We start from the raw sequence: 18,992 nt of genomic DNA on the forward strand, positions 1-18,992 counted from the left end.
ATTACTTCATCTTCTGCAATAGAAACCTCAAGTTTCTTGTCCCCAACAGCATCCACACTAAAGAAAAGAAACATTCCTTGGTAAATCTTTGTTTCATCAAAAAATCATGATCTTGGATGGTTCTTAAAACAATACATAATACAGACTGCTGGAATGTACTCGTATACCCATGGCAAAGCCCACTGTGCTTTCTGACCCAGATTCCATGGAGAATCAGAGTGGTAACCTACTTATAACTTGAAACTAAATTAAGTCATTCTGTCTCTTCTCTAGTTGCTGTGCTAGCTAAACCTAATCCAGATCTGTTGCTTTAAAAAGGAAAAAAAAGTCTGTAGAAGGTTTGAGTACACAGCAGTTATGAAAGTGTTATATTTAATATTTTATCTTTGTTTGAGACTACTGTTTTAGTTATACATATTTCCTCTCTCGTTAAAAACTCAAGTTCAAGTGGTTTAAATCTTTTTTTTTAAATGAAAAAACAGCATTACTCACATGCAAGTCTAAATAGTGTCTGGGATTTATTACATCATTCAGTGACGTTGACTACAGATAGTTCCATATAGAACAAAATGATGGACAAAAAATATTCTTGTATTGATGATGACTCCATGAGACATACAAATTGTGTGTTAAACTTTGTCTCATTCATGCCTCTTTTCGTAAACATTTCTCTCTTAGAAAACTAGCTTTCGGGTTTTTTGGTAATAACTTGTGTCTGCAGTGCATGAGCATATAGACAATATATTGTTTTAGGAAACTGTAGTAAAGAATAAAACAGATTAATGATAATGGTAAATTGACATAAACCAAGAGAAGTCTTTGTCAGTCAGTCACATTAATGAATGGACTAATTCTTAATAACTGATTAGTGTTATTCTTCAGAGTCCAGTATGCTTTGAGGCATATGTTCAGAAGAATATGTTTACCTGTAAAGGCCAAATTCTGTTTCTGTTACACCCACAAAATGGGCATTAATGGCTCTACTGAGAGCAGAGGTTGGATTTGTTTGTTTTACGCCTCCAATCAGTGTGCAGTACATCAGCTGAGTAGCTCTCACTAGACTGGACTTAGGGGACCTGGGTTCTGTTCTTAATTTTGCCATTGGCCTGCTGGGTGACCTTGGTCATGTCACATCATCTCCCAGTGCCTCAGTTTCCCCATTTGTAAAATGAGGATAATGATACTGGCCTTTCTTTGTAAAAATCTTTGAGATTTTCTGAACTGAAAATGTGCTACATGAGAGCACAATGGAATTATTTTATTATTATTATTAAATATTATTAGGGCTGTAAATCACAGTTAACTCCAGCAATTAACTCAAAACAAATTGAAACTATTAAAAAAATGAATTACTATTAATCACTGTTTTAATCGCACTGGTAATAATAGAATACCTACTGAAAATTATTATAAGTATTTTTGGATGTTTATCTACATTTTCAAATATATTGATTTCAGTTACAATACAGAATATAAAGTGCACAGTCATAGAATCATAGAATATCAGGGTTGGAAGGGACCTCAGGAGGTCATCTAGTCCAACCCCCTGCTCAAAGCAGGACCAATCCCCAATTAAATCACCCCAGCCAGGGCTTTGTCAAGCCTGACCTTAAAAACTTCTAAGGGAGGAGATTCTACCACCTCCCTAGGTAATGCATTCCAGTGTTTCACCACCCTCCTAGTGAAAAAGCTTTTCCTAATATCCAACCTAAATCTCCTCCACTGCAGCTTGAGACCATTACTCCTTGTCCTGTCATCTTCTACCACTGAGAATAATCTAGAACCATCCTCTTTGGAACCACCTCTCAGGTAGTTGAAAGCAGCTATCAAATCCCCCCTCATTCTTCTCTTCTGCAGACTAAACAATCCCAGTTCCCTCAGCCTCTCCTCATAAGTCATGTGTTCCAGACCCCTAATCATTTTTGTTGCCCTTCGCTGGACTCTCTCCAATTTTTCCACATCCTTCTTGTAGTGTGGGGCCCAAAACTGGACACAGTACTTCAGATGTGGCCTCACCAATGTTGAATAGAGGGGAACGATCACGTCCCTCGATCTGCTGGCTATGCCCCTAACTATACATCCCAAAATGCCATTGGCCTTCTTGGCAACAAGGGCACACTGTTGACTCGTATCCAGCTTCTCGTCCACTGTCACCCCTAGGTCCTTTTCCGCAGAACTGCTGCCTAGCCATTCGGTCCCTAGTCTGTAGCGGTGCATTGGATTCTTCCGTCCTAAGTGCAGGACCCTGCACTTATCCTTGTTGAACCTCATCAGATTTCTTTGGCCCAATCCTCCAATTTGTCTAGGTCCCTCTGTATCCTATCCCTACCTGCCACCATATCTACCACTCCTCCTAGTTTAGTATCATCTGCAAATTTGCTGAGAGTGCAATCCACACCATCCTCCAGATCATTTATGAAGATGTTGAACAAAACCGGCCCCAGGACCGACCCTTGGGGCACTCCACTTGATACTGGCTGCCATCTAGACATGGAGTCATTGATCACTATCCGTTGAGCCCAACAATCTAGCCAACTTTCTACCCACCTTATAGTGCATTCATCCAGCCCATACTTCTTTAACTTGCTGGCAAGAATACTGTGGGAGACCGTGTCAAAAGCTTTGCTAAAGTCAAGAAACAATACATCCACTGCTTTCCCTTCATCCACAGCACCAGTAATCTCATCATAGAAGGTGATTAGATTAGTCAGGCATGACCTTCCCTTGGTGTATCCATGCTGACTGTTCCTGATCACTTTCCTCTCATGTAAGTGCTTCAGGATTGATTCCTTGAGGACCTGCTCCATGATTTTTCCAGGGACTGAGGTGAGGCTGACTGGCCTGTAGTTCCCAGGATCCTCCTTCTTCCCTTTTTTAAAGATGGGCACTACATTAGCCTTTTTCCACTCGTCCAGGACTTCCCCCGATCGCCATGAGTTTTCAGAGATAATAGCCAATGGCTCGGCAATCACAGCCGCCTACTCCTTTAGCACTCTCGGATGCAACGCATCTGGCCCCATGGACTTGTGCACGTCCAGCTTTTCTAAATAGTCCCTAACCACTTCTTTCTCCACAGAGAGCTGGCCACCTACTCCCCATTCTGTGTTGTCCAGCGCAGCAGTCTGGGAGCTGACCTTGTTCGTGAAGACAGAGGCAAAAAAAGCATTGAGTACATTAGCTTTTTCCACATCCTCTGTCACTAGGTTGCCTCCCTCATTCAGTAAGGGGCCCACACTTTCCTTGGCTTTCTTCTTGTTGCCAACATACCTGAAGAAACCCTTCTTGTTACTCTTAACATCTCTTGCTAACTGCAGCTCCGGGTGCGATTTGGCCCTCCTGATTTCATTCCTACATGCCCGAGCAACATTTTTTTACTCTTCCCTGGTCATTTGTCCAATCTTCCACATCTTGTAAGCTTCTTTTTTATGTTTAAGATCCGCAAGGATTTCACTGTTAAGCCAAGCTGGTCGCCTGCCATATTTACTATTCTTTCGACACATCGGGATGGTTTGTCCCTGTAACCTCAATAGGAATTCTTTGAAATACAGTGGTCACTTAATATTATTTTTTATTACAAATATTTTGCAATGTAGAAAAGATAAAAGAAATAGTAGTATACAATTCTCCCCAAAGGAGTTCAGTCACAAATTTAATTAATGCATTATTTTTTTAAACAAGCATCACCAGCATGGAAGCATGTCCTCTGGAATGGTGGTCAAAGCATGAAAGGGCATACAAATGTTTAGCATATCTGGCACGTAAATACCCTGCAACGCTGGCTATAAAAGTGCCATGCGAATGCCTGTTCTCACTTTCAGGAGACGTAAATGAAAATTGGGCAGCAGTATCTCCCGTAAATGTAAACAAACTTGTTTGTCTTAGTGGTTTGGTGAACAAGAAGTAGGACTCCATGGTCCTGTAGGCTCTAAAGTTTTACATTGTTTTGTTTTTGAGTGCAGTTATGTATAAAAAAAAATTCTACATTTGTAAGTTGCACTTTCACAATAAGAGATTGCACTACAGTACTTGTTCGCAGTGAATTGAAAAATACAGCGGGGGTGGGAGTGAGTTTTCTTTTTTACGTTGCAAATATTTGTAATCAAAAATAGTAATATAATGTGAGCACTGTATGCTTTGTATTCCATGTTGTAATTGAAATTTATATATTGGAAATGTAGAGAAACATCCAAAATATTTAAACAAGTGGCATTCTGTTATTGTTTAACAGTGTGATTAAAACTGTGACTAATCACAATTAATTGTTTTAATCATTTGACAGCCCTAATTATTATTACATCAACCTTTATCAGATAAAATGGTGACATGCATTAAAAAAACTGATCTGAGAAATAATGGCATTGATATAGGAATGCTGCTACAGATCAGTTGATGCTGACCAAAAGTTTCAAAAGTAACTACTAATTTTGGGTGCCTCCATTTTTTGAGATATCTTAGAGATCTCTGATCGTCAGGAGGCAGGTGCTCAGCACTTTCTGGAGACCAGGCCTATTTAAGTAATCTCAAATTGAATATCCAAAAACTGAAAATCAATAAAGTGATATATCATACACAAAACCCTACAGTGCTTTTCAGGACAATAATTGATGATTTAAAATATTGTGAGAAAACAAAAAAATAATTGGGGCAATAGCTGTGAAATGTATGTAATACTGGAGAGAGATAATTACATACAATTTTCTGCTATTATATGTCACATTGTTTTCTTTTCCTTTTTTATGTAAATCAAGAATTATAGCCCTGTGCAACTTTTAAGATTTCTCTGCTTTTTTTATATCAGTCTTTTACATTTTATTTTTTTATCTTTTTATTTATTTACTTTTGTCTATGGAGGAAAGGAAAAATTGCTGTGTTTATAGCATAGTTTGCAAATATGATTGGGTGGTAGAAAATAATTAACGTTTTTATTTTTCAGAAAACGGTGGGGCATATTTCCCAGAAGTGAAAAATGATCCAGCCAAATATTTACAAAGTTGCCCTGAGTCTGTAAAAAAGTGGCTGAGGCAACTGAAAAATGCTGGGAAGGTCCTGCTATTGATTACCAGCTCTCACAGTGACTACTGCAGACTCCTGTGTGAACACATCCTTGGGTAAGTGTACTGCTGATCTCAGTTCATTTCCGATTAGACCTCCCAGAGAGCAGTAACCGTGGTTAGATTTGGAGATGGCCCTGAGCAGTAAAGCTCGAGGTTTGGGTCTGTTTCTAGTTACTGTTTCACATTATCTCAGAACTGGGAGACCAGTAGTTATGGGCTGTCCTTAAAACTATACATTTGTATAAGTAGTATTTCACATTGACTAACCAGTTTTTCAAAAGATGGGCCTTGTAAGGAGCAGAAAGATAGCCTTGTGGCTAAGGCACTGGTCTTTATTTCTTTCTTAATTGTATTATGAATGACCTTAGATGCCCAAATCTAGATAGGGGCCCTGTTATGGTAGGCACTGTACAAACATATGGTGAGAGGCAATTTCTGCCCTGAAGCTCTTACAATCTAAATAGACAAGATAGACAAAGAGAAGGGAGAAGAAACTGAGATGCAGAGAGATGTGAAGCAACTTGCCCAAGGTCACACAGTAGGTCATTGACACAGACAAGTGGAGCCAGATGAGTGCATAGGCCTACAGGGCTACGCCAAGAGCCCCCTGTCTGCTGATATCTTGCGATTGTATCAGAATCTAGACTTCCATTTTTTAAATAAAAAGTAAGTTTCTAGCCTTTGCAGTTGTGAAGAAAAGGTTGAAAATGTGACCAAGGATTAACAGGTGCAGTGATGTCTGTTTGAATCTGCAGACAACTTAGAAATATAGTTCTGAGAAGTGTGAGTGACCCCATGCATCTCAGTAGGTTGTTAATTCTAAAGCCCACTGCTCTTGTAGGCCCCACCAACATCACCCTAGCAGAGGATTCTGTATATGGCAAGAGAACTAGATTGTAGTGGCCGGCCCTGGCCGGCTCACCCTCCCAAGCAAGTATTTACCAGTTGCTGAGGTATGTAGTAAGGCCACCCCCTGCTGCCATCTCTCTCTCTCTCTCGGGGAGGGGCCCCTGTTGCGCCTGAGGAGAGAAGTTCCCTTGTTGCCACTTTTGAAGTTAAGATGGGGACCTCTTGCCATTCTCCTGCCTCTCTGGGAGTTTATAGGACCCTTTGTCATCATCATTCCATGTGGCGTGCAGGGCCACAGCATGGGGATGAGGCCACAGGGGACCCCATATCATGATATATCCAGAGGACCAGATTGCTTTACTCTTTTCCTTAGAATACAACCCAGGTCTCCCAACTCTCAATCCACTGTCCAATCTAGATCACAGCTCTACCACAGACTTCCTGAGTTACCGTAATAATTCCTTCAATCTTTGTGCCTCCGTTCCCCAGGTGTAAAGTTGTAACACTATGTCTTACCTTAGAGGGTTGTTGTGCTGATGAATGTATGTGAGCTGCTCAGATACTATACAATAACCCTCAGAGAAGAGCCTATAAATAACTTATCATTGCTCTTAATGCATGGTTGCCAAAAAGATAATTGTGCACAGAAAACATATATTTACAGTACGTGGGCAGAATAGATAATTTCACAGACAGATGGTTCACTGCAATTCATCTGAGATCTACAGCTGCCAATGACGGCACCTATTTGTATCCACAGATTTTTCAAGCTCATAATATTGAGAATTTGGCTGGCTAAACCAAATGCAACCCAAAGTTTGTGGGCTTAACTCCCACTGAAATCTTTGGGACAAATCCATGACGTTAATAACGGTGTAGGTTACACACTGAGGGTAACTTCATTCATAAAACAGTTTTAGGTGGCAGCATATTGTAACTATTCTGGCTGTCAGTGGGTGAATGCCTAGTGAGTGTATTACGTATAGAAATTGGGTAGAAAAGGGATGATGCAGCAGGAAAAGCACAACTGATATCAAAGTGTAAGACACAGCTGCATCCCAACAAGAGCACAACTCATGCCATACCATTCCCAGTGCTCCCAGATCCAGACAGAATCCTGGCAGCAGCAGCTACAACTCTACTATCTTTGGTGAGACTTGCACCTGCTGCCACTAAGGTGGAATCTGTTTCCTCCTACCACCCCTCAAAACCAAAAAAAAAGTTATACTGAAATGAGTAGTACACCCAGGGACTGATTCTCTACTGCCATGGACTTTCTGTAGACATTTATATCATTGCAAGCACTCCCATCCATGCATTGATACCTGTGCCTCCCTTTAGTTGGGTATGTAATGCTCTAATAGTTCTCTGCTGGTGTGCAAGAGATCTTAAAGACTATGGCTACATGGCAGAGTGAAAAGCCTGCTACATCCACACTCTCATATATAGCTATATGTTCTTGTGGCATAGGTTTAGGTTTTGTAATGATAGGCCACTAGCCGTCACCTACAGCCCCCAACTAAAACCTCTCCAGAGCATCATCATGGATCTACAATCTATCCTGAAGGACGATCCCTCACTCTCACAAACCTTGGGAGACAGGCCAGTCCTCGCTTACAGACAGCCCCACAACCTGAAGCAAATACTCACCAGCAACTACACACCACACAACAAAAACACCAACCCAAGAACCAAATCCTGCAACAAACCCCGGTGCCAACTCTGTCCACATATCTATTCAAGGCACACCATCATAGGACCTAACCACATCAGCCACACCATCAGGGGCTCATTCACCTGCACATCTACTCGTGTGATATATGCCATCATGTGCCAGCAATGCCGCTCTGCCATGTACATTGGCCAAACCAGACAGTCTCTGTGCAAAAGAATAAATGGACACAAATCTAACATCAGGAATCATAACATTCCAAAACTGGGTTTCAGAGTAGCAGCCATGTTTGTCTGTATCAGCAAAAAGAAAAGGAGTCCTTGTGGCACCTTAGAGACTAACAAATTTATTTGAGCATAAGCTTTCTTGAACTACAGCTCACTTCATCATCCAATGAAGTGAGCTGTAGTTCAAGAAAGCTTATGCTCAAATAAATTTGTTAGTCTCTAAGGTGCCACAAGGACTCCTTATTGTTTTTGCTGATACAGACTAACATGGCTACCACTCTGATAGCTGTATGTGTCAGTGAAAGGCTCTGGCGGGGGGAGACAGCCAGGAAAAGCTTCGGTAGCTCCCCATTGCTGGAATCTTTCCCTGCAGCAGGGTAAGGCTACGACAGTTGGGAGCTGCCGGAGCCTTTCTCTGCTGCTGGAGTCTTTTCCTGGGGATGGGAAATGCTGCAGCAGCAGGATGCTGTGCTGCTAAAAGTAGCAGGGGAGATGGAGAGCCATGGCTTGGCCGAGTAGAGAGCTGTGAAATGTATGTACTTGGGTGCTTACCCTCACCCGTCAGGCATGTCTTTATTCGCCTGAACAATGCCTCACCAGCTAAAATTCTATTTATACCCATGCTAGCAGAGGCTATGCATGTATGTACTGTACACACCCCATTGAAAGATGCGTGCAGTATAGACATATCTTACTTTGTCAATAGGGATGATTTCCCTTGTTAAGCACAGCTCTCTTGAAAAGGTGGAGATTAGAAATAGAAGAACCTTACTAGGTCAGCTTGTCCATTTCCATGCCTATGTAGGATTGTGGCCTTCAGTGTTCAGCACAATCCTATTTTAAATGAGTCAGGGAATGTGGCTTTCACCACTTCCCTTGAGAGTCTGCCTGTTCCACAATCTACTCGATGCTACTGTTAAGAATTTTTTCCTCGTGTTCATCTGAAATGTTCCCTCGCACTAGTTCACTGCATAACTCCTGGTTATACTCTTTGGCTTTTCAGTTCCCTTGTTGTTGCTTGCACTGTAGAAACAAAGTATTTATAAATGGTTACCATGTCACCCCCTTAGTTATGATATGAAGCATATCTGTTCTTGGCTTCTGTTCTCGTAAATTGATCCTCCCCAACGCTTATTTCTCTTGATTTTCTCTGACTTCCCCTTCGGTTTATCAATACTTTTCTAGTTTTCAAGTATCCAGAACTGTGTGTAGTATGTATCATATGAGAGCCTTAATACACAGTTAGCGTGATCTTGAGCGCAACCTCACCTTAGGGCTTGTCTACACTACCGCGCGGGGTCGATCTAAGATATGCAACTTCAGCTACATGAATAGCATAGCTGAAGTCATCGTACTTAGATCTACTTACCACAGTGCCTTCACTGCAGTAAGTCGACAGCTGATGCTCTCCTGTCAACTCCGCATGCGCTTCTCATTCTGGTGGAGTACCGGAGTCAACGGAAGAGTGCTCACTGGTCGATTTATCATGTCTATACTAGATCTGATAAATCAACCCCCGCTGGATCGATCACTGCCCACCGATCCAGCAGGTAGTGTAGACAAGCCCTCATCTTACTCTTTAGTGGCACCTGTCAAGTTGTGAGTACAAGTGTCATTCAGACATCTACCAGTAAGTACTATACCTCACTGCATTTGCAAATCAAGTATAGTGACTTCCCTCAAAGTTTCTTTCATTTTAAGAGATAGGTAGTTCTACCAGCATTCCCCATTTTTAAGTACAGGAAACATATCTCAAGCCACTAAAATCTTTGAAAATAGAAGAAAAAATTTAACTGTGTCCATTGTGTTATGTGATGTTGAATTGAACTCACAAAAAGAGAGATTAAAATGCTTTATAGAGACAGTCACAAGCTACAGATGAAAGATTTTCAACAGTGACAGTATTTCCTGCAGGAGGTTTACATCTTGGACATGCAATAATCAAGTTATTGGCTGATTATTTTTTAAGGTTGGAAATGGAGAAGTAAACAAAAGCATAAATGACACTTCTAATTAAACTGAGATGTTTAACCTCTATATTTGAATTAGGATAGATCGGTTTTATAGGAAACTAAAGATTAAAACTGGTTTTATTATTGCCAATACATTATTATTTTATCTGTAGTGTTCACTGTAGTTCAAGTCTTCTGATTGAACTTAATTAATAAGTTCTGTTTAAATGTGTAAAAAAAAGAAAAATGGGAAGAAATCATCACGTTACTTTTCTCTTGGTCATTTCTGCAGCACACTGACCTAGTCAGAACTTCAGTTTCAGTTCTGTCTTCTTTTTTTAAAAAACCTTTGAGTTATATTCAAAACAGTGGTTCTTCCTAAATCTGTTCCAGATGCCTTTCTTCGCCTTCTACACTTGATCTCATGTATCTGGGACACTACACTGTCATGTTTGTCAATAAGTCAGAGAGCAGAAAGGACTGTCAGATTTTAACTTCAAAAGAAACCTTTACATATTTCTATTGCAACTCTCTATAGTCATTTATCAAATCCAATCACCTATCTGATAAACTCCACTGATAGTTAATAATCTAAAGCATATGTCTCATAACTACTGGAATGCAAATTTACTTTTGGAAGGCCTCTTATAATACATGTCAAGGGTCAGTAATGCATATTTTTATTCAGATCTGTACATCTGGTATACAATCTGTCTGATTCTGCTTTTATATTTGTTAGCATTTCAGCTCATTATACCCTTGCTGTACTTTCTACTTTCTCCTTCCAGAATAAGGCTATCCAAGAATTTTACTAGATGGTCCCAGTTCGTGCAGTATAATACATAAGCACCTCAAAGAAGCACTTCTAATAAAAATATATAGCATGTATATGCAATTTTTTAATTTGCTACTATATTCCAGCATTAAGATATAACTAGGTTTGGCAAAATGTTTCCACGTATGTACTACTTCAGACTAATTTATATTTTTATAACCTCCTCAGAGACTTGTAGAGAAGAATTTTTAACTCCATTTTACAGCTGGAGATAATTTAGAGAGTGAGGTGAAATGACTTGGTCAGGGTTGTGGAGGGAGCCATGCTTGGAGTTGGGAGTATTACTTAGAAATATATGGCTCCCAGTCTTGGACTAAGACCATTAGACTACATTCTCCTTTCATCACTTTCACCTTGAAATAAATATCCATCCTTAATAAACATGAGAAGTATGGGACCAATAGCGCTAATAACAAATAGTGAGTTTTGCATGGAGGTGGTATAAGTACAAGTACACAGCTAGAAATAGCAAATATTTAATTTAATATGATACCTGTCCTAATTGGTGGGGGAAAACACATCAGAGAGGGGAAAATGTGCCTACTAATGGCCAGATTTTCAAATGTATTATGATGCCTAAAGATGCAGATAGGCACTTATTGGGATTTTCAAAAGCAGTTAGTGATATCAATGCAATAGGCACCTGGGTGCTTTGAAAACCCCAGTGTGTGCCTCGCGCAGTGGAGCCTAGTTGTGAACCAGAACTCTTAGGTGCTATGGTAATACAAATTAATAATAATTAATATAATTAATAGAAGGCTCCAGTCTGATAGGCTGTCTTTCTAATATGCTTTCACCAGTGATATATGAACTTAAAAATGGAAGAAAATGGGTGTGGGGAAATAGCATAAAAATCTCTAAGTAAAGTGGCATGAAAAAATTCTTTATAGAAAACTGTTTTGACAGTCAGTCTTATTTACATGGGTTTATTTCCTTTTTTGTTTGTTTTTTTAAGTGTTTCAAGGTTATTTGACTTGTTTTGTTTTGTTATTTCAGGAATGATTTTGCAGAGCTTTTTGACATTGTGATCACAAATGCATTGAAACCTGGTTTCTTCTCTCATACGCCAAACCAAAGACCTTTCCGAACTCTTGGTAAGACTCAGTAATGTATACATCTGTTTCTTACACACTTAGATCTAGGAAATGGGGGATCCAGTCTAGTAGCCCTGTAGGTTAAAACTCTGTGACATAATCAAGCATTCAGATAACAAGTGGAAGAGATAAGAGATTCTAGATTGGTTCAGTTCCCGAGGCAGGCTATTTGGAAAGGATACTGAGGGAGAGAAGGAGGAAGTAGAAGTTGTAATGCTGGAAACAACCTGCAAATATAATGAAAAATGAAGTAAGCTTTTGGTTTAAAACAGAGGAAAAAATGTCAATATAATTCCCGGCTACATATATTGAGGTATTGCATGATTGAGCACAATGGTGACTGATTTCTCTGTGTTGCATAGACAAGATCATACATAGAAGACTTCATACAGTTCTGGGAAAATCAATTACAAAAACATTTAAACAAATCAGAGGAAATTCAGAAAACCGAAACAAATACACTTACAAGTTTGGAGGAAATGATTCACGGGAAAAGTTTGAAAGTGTCTAATATGCATAATTTGGCTCCATTATTGACTCACAATGGGCATACCATTCACTTAAAAAAAATAAAAACAAATCCAAATGTTGTAGCAATGTAGTGAATTAGGTTATTAAATCAAAGCATTAAGGAATGGGGTATACAATAAAGGAAGTGCTTGTTAATAAACAAATGTGAATAGACGTACAACAAGTCAAACAGTTTTGACAGCTTTTCATAAGCATCCTCATGATTAAGTAACAATCTGAAAATTAAGCTTACATGCAAAATAGCAGATTGGCCCAACTTCTAATGCAGTGCAAATGGCAGGGGCGGCAAAGGGCGGGGAAAGGCATATAGAACTGTATTTTTAGTAACTGTATTTTAGCATCTCATTTTGGAAAAGACTGTCATTCCAGACCCAAAGTAATTTTACCTTTTGAACACTTAAACTAAAAACTGCAATGGCAGAGTGGCAATACATGGGAAATACTTTCTAATGCTGTATTTATTTATTTAGAAGAGTAATAAAAAGTATCTTAAATATATATATATATATATATATATTTAAAAGAATGAGGTCAAATAGGAAGCTGTCAATTTGACAGTTTGATGTAGAATAGCACAGAAAGGAAATCAAATACAATATGAATGAATAAGCAAAGACATTATAAGCGGTAAACTGTCAAGTTTAAAAGCGTTTTTGCTAATTTATCTTGATGGAAATTGAAAATAAAGTGTAACTCACTTCAGATGCTTTTAAAATCATCAGACTTCTCATGTCTTCAAATGGGGGGTTCATTCCCTGAGTCTCTGGTGGTGGTGGTATTTGTTTATGTTATTGTAGTGCCAACAGGCTCCTGTCAGGATCTGGGCCTCATGGCAGTAGGCATTATATGAACACAGAATAAGAGATGGCTCATGTTCGGAAGTGCTTTCAATCTAAAAAAGGCAGGGGAGCCAAAAGAAAATAGACAATCAACACATGAGTAATGTGCCCAAACTACAGAAGTTCCTAGGTACACTTTCTCCAACTTTTGTTTGCTTTGCTTTACTAGTGTTTTTATTTATTTATTTATTTTATTTGATCTCAAATAAGAGCAAAATGAGCTTATCTTCTGAAAGACCAACCAGAGTATTGACGATACTATAACAGAGACAAATATTTCTAAAAACAACTTTGGAAATTTTAATAAAGCATATTCTGATGTAGTAAACTGTGAACAATTTAAGATACTCTGTAGTGTTAATCACCTAAATAATGAGTAGAAAAAAATGATGTGGGCATCTTATGTAGACATTTCTTTTTGTGGAAAATTTTGACTTTTTGTTCAAAAAAGCCCCCAAACAAACCTGGAAACATTTAGGTTCTGGCCAAAAATATAATGTTTTTTGGTTTTCTGATTAAAAAGTCAAAATTTTCTGTGGGGAAAAAGAACCCTTTCTGAAAAGCTGCAGTGGAAGTCTGTTGGGCCTTACAACCCCTTTCCCTCTGCTTGTGCTCCTTGCAGGGGCTGCTTGAGCTCAGGTGGCTTCTGGCCAACAGCTTGTTCCTGCAATAAAACGTGGACTTCTCAGTGACCCTCCTAAATTTGGTAGCCTAGATAACTGCCTGTCTACCCTATGCCCAAAGCTGCTGGTTCAGTGGGGCTGGATTTCAGCTACATTTCCCCACCCATCAGAAAGTCTACATTTGGCCCAGTTTCCTAATATGATTGAGTCAATAGGTTTGTCCTGTTTCAGTGGGTTTCCACTCAAGGTGGGCTCAAATTACAAAATGGGGGTCCTTTTCTTGATTTCAAACTCTCCCTCCCACCCCCCTCAAAAAATTCAGGGGTGGTGAATCGGGTTCTGGAGTGAGCCCCTATCTCATTTACATGTGGTGTTGGTTGTAGTAGTTGTTGCTTCAAACTCTGGAGGGAAATCTTTGAAGAAAAGTTTTAAATCTGTCAGTCTTTCATTCTGGAGGAACCACTGTGGTCTATAAATATTTGAAGGAAGAGAACATGACAAAGAAGTTATTGTCGGCAGTAATACAATACTGTATGAGCTGCAAGAATGATTTTTCAGTAGAAAGTAATTTTGGAACTAATCCATTTGGAACCATGAAAGTTAATTTTGATTGTGCTAAACATGTATCATTACCTCATTTGTGTGAGTTTCAAAACATGCATCAATCAAAGCAACCAGCATTTTGTATGCATCATTGCAAGTTTTACGTTTTTGGTTTTTTTGTTAGAACCAAGGTACTAATTGTTGTTATAACAATACATTTTTGTTTATATAGTACTTCTTCAAAGAACTGTGCTATAAATCTGGTAATAATTAAAAAAAAGATATTAATGGAATTTTCTTATGAAAATTAAAATCTTTAAACAATTCTCTTCTGTATTGATTTTAAAGCATCTATACTAAACTATACCTAACAAAATATGGACAAACAACAAACAAAAATCAAATAGTTTAAATAAACAGGCTTATATTGCCATGCAGCTTCAACTCCAGAATACCTCTTCAAGGATCTCACGTAAATCTGACTCACACATCTGTTTTTCTTTATATAGGAAAGAAATTGCTTGATTAGTACATGAAATTCATACATTTTGACATTAATCTTATAAATGAGATCAGATCCTCAATTGGTATAAATTGACATAATCTCCTTTAAATCATTATAAGTAGCTTGATTTACAGCATCTAAGGATTTGTCCCAATATGTTCATGTAAAGCAACGTCTGCCATGTCAGCGCGCCCGTCTTCTAAAAATGGGATATAAGAGTTTTCCATCTTTTTGAACAACTAAAGTCAGCTTAAATTAATTTTTTTAAAGATTTTGTAGTTCTATGAATTGAAGAAAAACATGGAGCAAATATAGTTCGGTCTCACCTGATAATTTATGATGTCATATTACTGCAATAACATTGAACCACAAATTTATAATATTAGAATGTTGCCAATTAATATGTGTCTAGCACTTATTCTTGAACCAAGTGTGCATGAGCCCGACAGAATCTTTATTTTTCTCTTAAATTAAAAAAGTCACAGATAACGCTGACCTCCCTGAGTAACTTTGAAAAGTTTGTGCTAGCGGGCATCTTGTTTGTGGACCTAAATACTGCCATTATGTATTTACACTCAGTTTGCAGAATTCTTGCAGTTTTAGCTCTCAGTTTTTCTGTTTATCAGGCAATTGTGTGACTAAAAGTAATATGGTGTGGGTAGGTATAAAGGGTGTGGTACATACTGGCTTTGGAAAAATGTTTCATTTTTAAAATCTTACTATACAAAAATGAGATGATATTTATGTGACATATTATGGAATCATCCTGTGATAGATTATTAATCATGCATCTTTGACTATCCTGCTCTCCTCCAACCAATCCGTGTCAACCATGACTTTTTCTAGCTCTCCAAACCTCTGAGCATCTTCAAACAGCTGCCATTTTCTAACAGACCATCATCAAAGAAACTTTTTTTCTCCCCCAAATGTGGAATTGCTCTCGTTGATCCCACTATTATCACCATCTTTCAAAAAATTTAAAGGTCCTAAAGGCCAGGACTGAAAAGACACTTTCTTGGGAAAGTAACAGTTTTTCTGTACATAAAAATGTCACAAATTCAAAGGTCAATAGCAAAAAATGGAGAAGGGATATAAAACCATGTTTCATTGTTTAAATCAGTCTCTAACTATTAGAAATTAGGATGAGACTTTCTTGGGAAGCAGATTACCCCTCATATACCTTGCCTTCCTCTGCAAGGTGACCATCTGGTGCTGGACACTGTCAGAGACAGGATGCTGGACTAGATGGACCCTGGTTCTGATCCAGTTTGACAATTCTTAGGTTTTTATGTTCATGTAGCCTTTCAGGACTAGACATGGAAGCTTTCTATCAATGGAAAGCGTTGACTCAGTTTTCCAGTGGGTCCAATCGCACACTCGTAGATCTGGAAGGGCCTGAAAAAAAAATTCTAAATAAGAAATATTTTAGATAAGGTAACCTCTTTTAGGTTTTCATTATGTTTTTATGGCTCATTTATGACTTTGATACAGTTGCACATATGGTAATTGAGATTCCTATTTTTACTAACAGAAGAATTAAAAAAACCTAATTGTTTTAAAAGACTGTTAAGCCAATAGTTATAGATCCTCCACCCCACCCCCACCCCCTCGTGACATATATAGAACATGCAGAATACCTGGTGGTGCAGCATGGTGTAAAAGTTTTATAATTTGAGATAAACTGCATAACTCGCTCCTAGCTTCACCACCTATGAGAATGAGACCATCTCTAGCGAGTGCTGATAAAACCTTCAACCACGACACTATATATTCCTTCTCCATTATAGGAAGTGGTGTAGAGACTTACATAGTTAAAGTTGCCATTCCATTGTAAGATCCTCTTTTCAGTTGCTTATAACTTTGTCAAACTTTAACCATTGAGGCTGAAATTTTCCTTCTTGTGTGTCTGCCTCACGTTGATTTTTTTTTTTTCCTGGAAAGTTTTAGCTAAAATGGTTCAGCCATTTCAAAGAATGAGATTAGGGAAAAGTGTGTTGTTTTGCCCATGTTAAAAATATATATATAGTTTGATAAATCTTACAATCAACGCATTGACAAGCTCTAGCATCTCCATGCTTTGGCACAGGAGCTTGAAAGGGCTCCTGAAGTGTTAGGGATGTGCCTTTTACTATCCCTGTAAAAATTTGCCCAAATTCAGCCAAGTTACTCTTAAAAAAAATCCGTTTGCACACACTCAATAGAAACTGTTCTTAGAGTTTGGCAGCTAAATTATCCAAACATTCTGTCTGTACTGAGCATTAGAGCTGGTTGGAAGAAGAAAAGGAGTACTTGTGGCACCTTAGAGACTAACATGCATCTGATGAAGTGAGCTGTAGCTCACAAAAGCTTATGCTCAAATAAATTTGTTAGTCTCTAAGGTACCACAAGTACTCCTTTTCTTTTTGCGGATACAGACTAACACGGCTGCTACTCTGAGAGCTGGTTGGGTAATCTTGACAAAATGTTTTTTCATCAGAAAAATGTCAATTTGTTGAAAGCAAATATTTTCATGGGAAAGGGTCAAATTTGTCTAAACATAAGTGTGTGTGGTGTATGAGGCCCCAGACTAGCCCATGAGTTAGGGGAAGACCCAGCTTTGGATCCCTGCTCTTCTTGATTCAGAGCAGGGATTCAAACCCAGGTGAGTTCGGATCTCTCTGTGAAAAGTCTTGGACTCATCCTGTAACAGAGGATTACTTTGAATCTCTAAAATATCCATGGGTTGGGAAAACCATTTTCCACCCAGCTGTACTGAGCATGCTCCAGAATTGCAGGGACTGAGCAGGATATTCTCTACAGTTGCTGCTCCTGGCTGCTTGGTCACTGGGCAGTGGAAGTGAGAGCAGGCTTACTGTCTCTCCTATGCTCTCAGTGTTCCCCCTGCTGGCATCCAAGCAGGGAGGAAGAGGAAAAAACTGAGAAGAATGCAGAGAGCTGAGGAAGTGTGTGTAGGGTGGAATAGGGGGGAAATAAAATCAGGGAGGTAAAGGAACTGCAGGGACCAGTGTATGTAGGGCTGTGCAGAAGAGGATGGCACACCAAGGGGGAAGGAGCCAGGGAATGGGGTGGGGGAAGGGATGCAGATGCAGAGGGAAGATGGGTTGCACAGGTAACCTTAATTCTGGCATTTCCTATCTTTTGAACACTTGATTTTCAACCTTTATGTTCTTTTGATGTACGTGGGGTTTGGGGAAAGTATTATATTATTCAGAGAAACCTTAAACAGAACTTAATGCTGCACCAGAGTAACTGTGCTGGCTGGAGGAATGAGTGTTTCTCAGCACACATTGGGGCAGCCCCAAAGAATGTGCATCTGGCCTTATCAGAAGGAAGTAATTTTGAGGGGAAGTAAAAAATGTCTGTTTTTTCTGCCTCTCAGAAAGGCAGAAACGAATAGCAACACCAGCAGCAGGACATGAGGCTCATGTAAAGTCCCTTCTTTTGTTTAATAGAATTGTTTTCACTGTCACTTCTCTGGGGATTAGGACGGTTTGTGTTGGCCCACCAATTAACACACTGTGTGATCATGTAACAAGCAATACATATTTAAAGAGAATACATTGGTATTTTATATAGGTCATCCTAAACAAGTGCCCATAAAGCCTTTAAAGCACACCACAACATAATACAGTCTGTATTGCAGACAAACAGTAAAAGACAAGGTATGTATTGCCTGATGATTGAGGACATTTGCCCAACAAATATTTGTTTAAACTTGTTTGATGTTCCAGGATAGTAAAATTGTGGAAATCAATAGATGTTTGGGAAATGAGAACTGGAAATTGACAAAAGTCTTTCCACTGTATGTTTGGTCAGTGATGATGGTCAGTGCATCCTTGCAAATAACCATGGGGTAGGTGAGAGGGGAGGGTGCATTGTCAATGAAAGTTAAATCCTTATGTTTTATTGCTTGTCAAGTAAAAATTGCCCTAGTTACAATATTATTCTACTTTGAAGTCTGTTTATACATATACAGTGTAGGCATTTAAAACATTTTCAACTGGGTGAAATAGAGCTGGATCGGCAAGTCCTTGCATTCTTATATAGAATTGTTTGCTAAAATACTATACAGAAACACAACCTAGCTTTTAAGAGAAGGTGTTAGGAGAAAGTTTTTCCTGTGCGCCCTGAAGCTTTAGTTGTTTGAACAAATGATCCAAAACTTGTGTGTCATACATGATCATGGAACATGGTTGTTGGCCATGGTTTATAAAAATAAAAAGTACTTATTGAATACTTTGTTTACATTGTGTAGATAACAAACTAGT

The 18,992-nt window shown here is 38.9% G+C and overlaps 1 protein-coding gene across 5 annotated transcripts in view; it reads left to right on the forward strand.

The window, feature by feature from the left end:
• Window positions 1-18,992, forward strand: part of NT5DC1 (5'-nucleotidase domain containing 1) — a 244,985-nt gene that overhangs the window by 152,355 nt on the left and 73,638 nt on the right. For all 5 annotated transcript variants that reach the window (XR_013345618.1, XM_077812970.1, XM_077812971.1 and 2 more), the window contains exons 7-8: window positions 4,934-5,108; window positions 11,586-11,683. Coding sequence is in view for 4 of the 5 variants with exons in the window: in XM_077812970.1 (XP_077669096.1) it covers window positions 4,934-5,108; window positions 11,586-11,683 (273 nt within the window). In the remaining variant the exon portion in view is untranslated. The remainder of the gene's footprint in view (window positions 1-4,933; window positions 5,109-11,585; window positions 11,684-18,992) is intronic.

This window comes from Eretmochelys imbricata, chromosome 3 (assembly GCF_965152235.1).
Source record: "Eretmochelys imbricata isolate rEreImb1 chromosome 3, rEreImb1.hap1, whole genome shotgun sequence".
NCBI classification, from domain to species: Eukaryota; Metazoa; Chordata; order Testudines; family Cheloniidae; genus Eretmochelys; species Eretmochelys imbricata.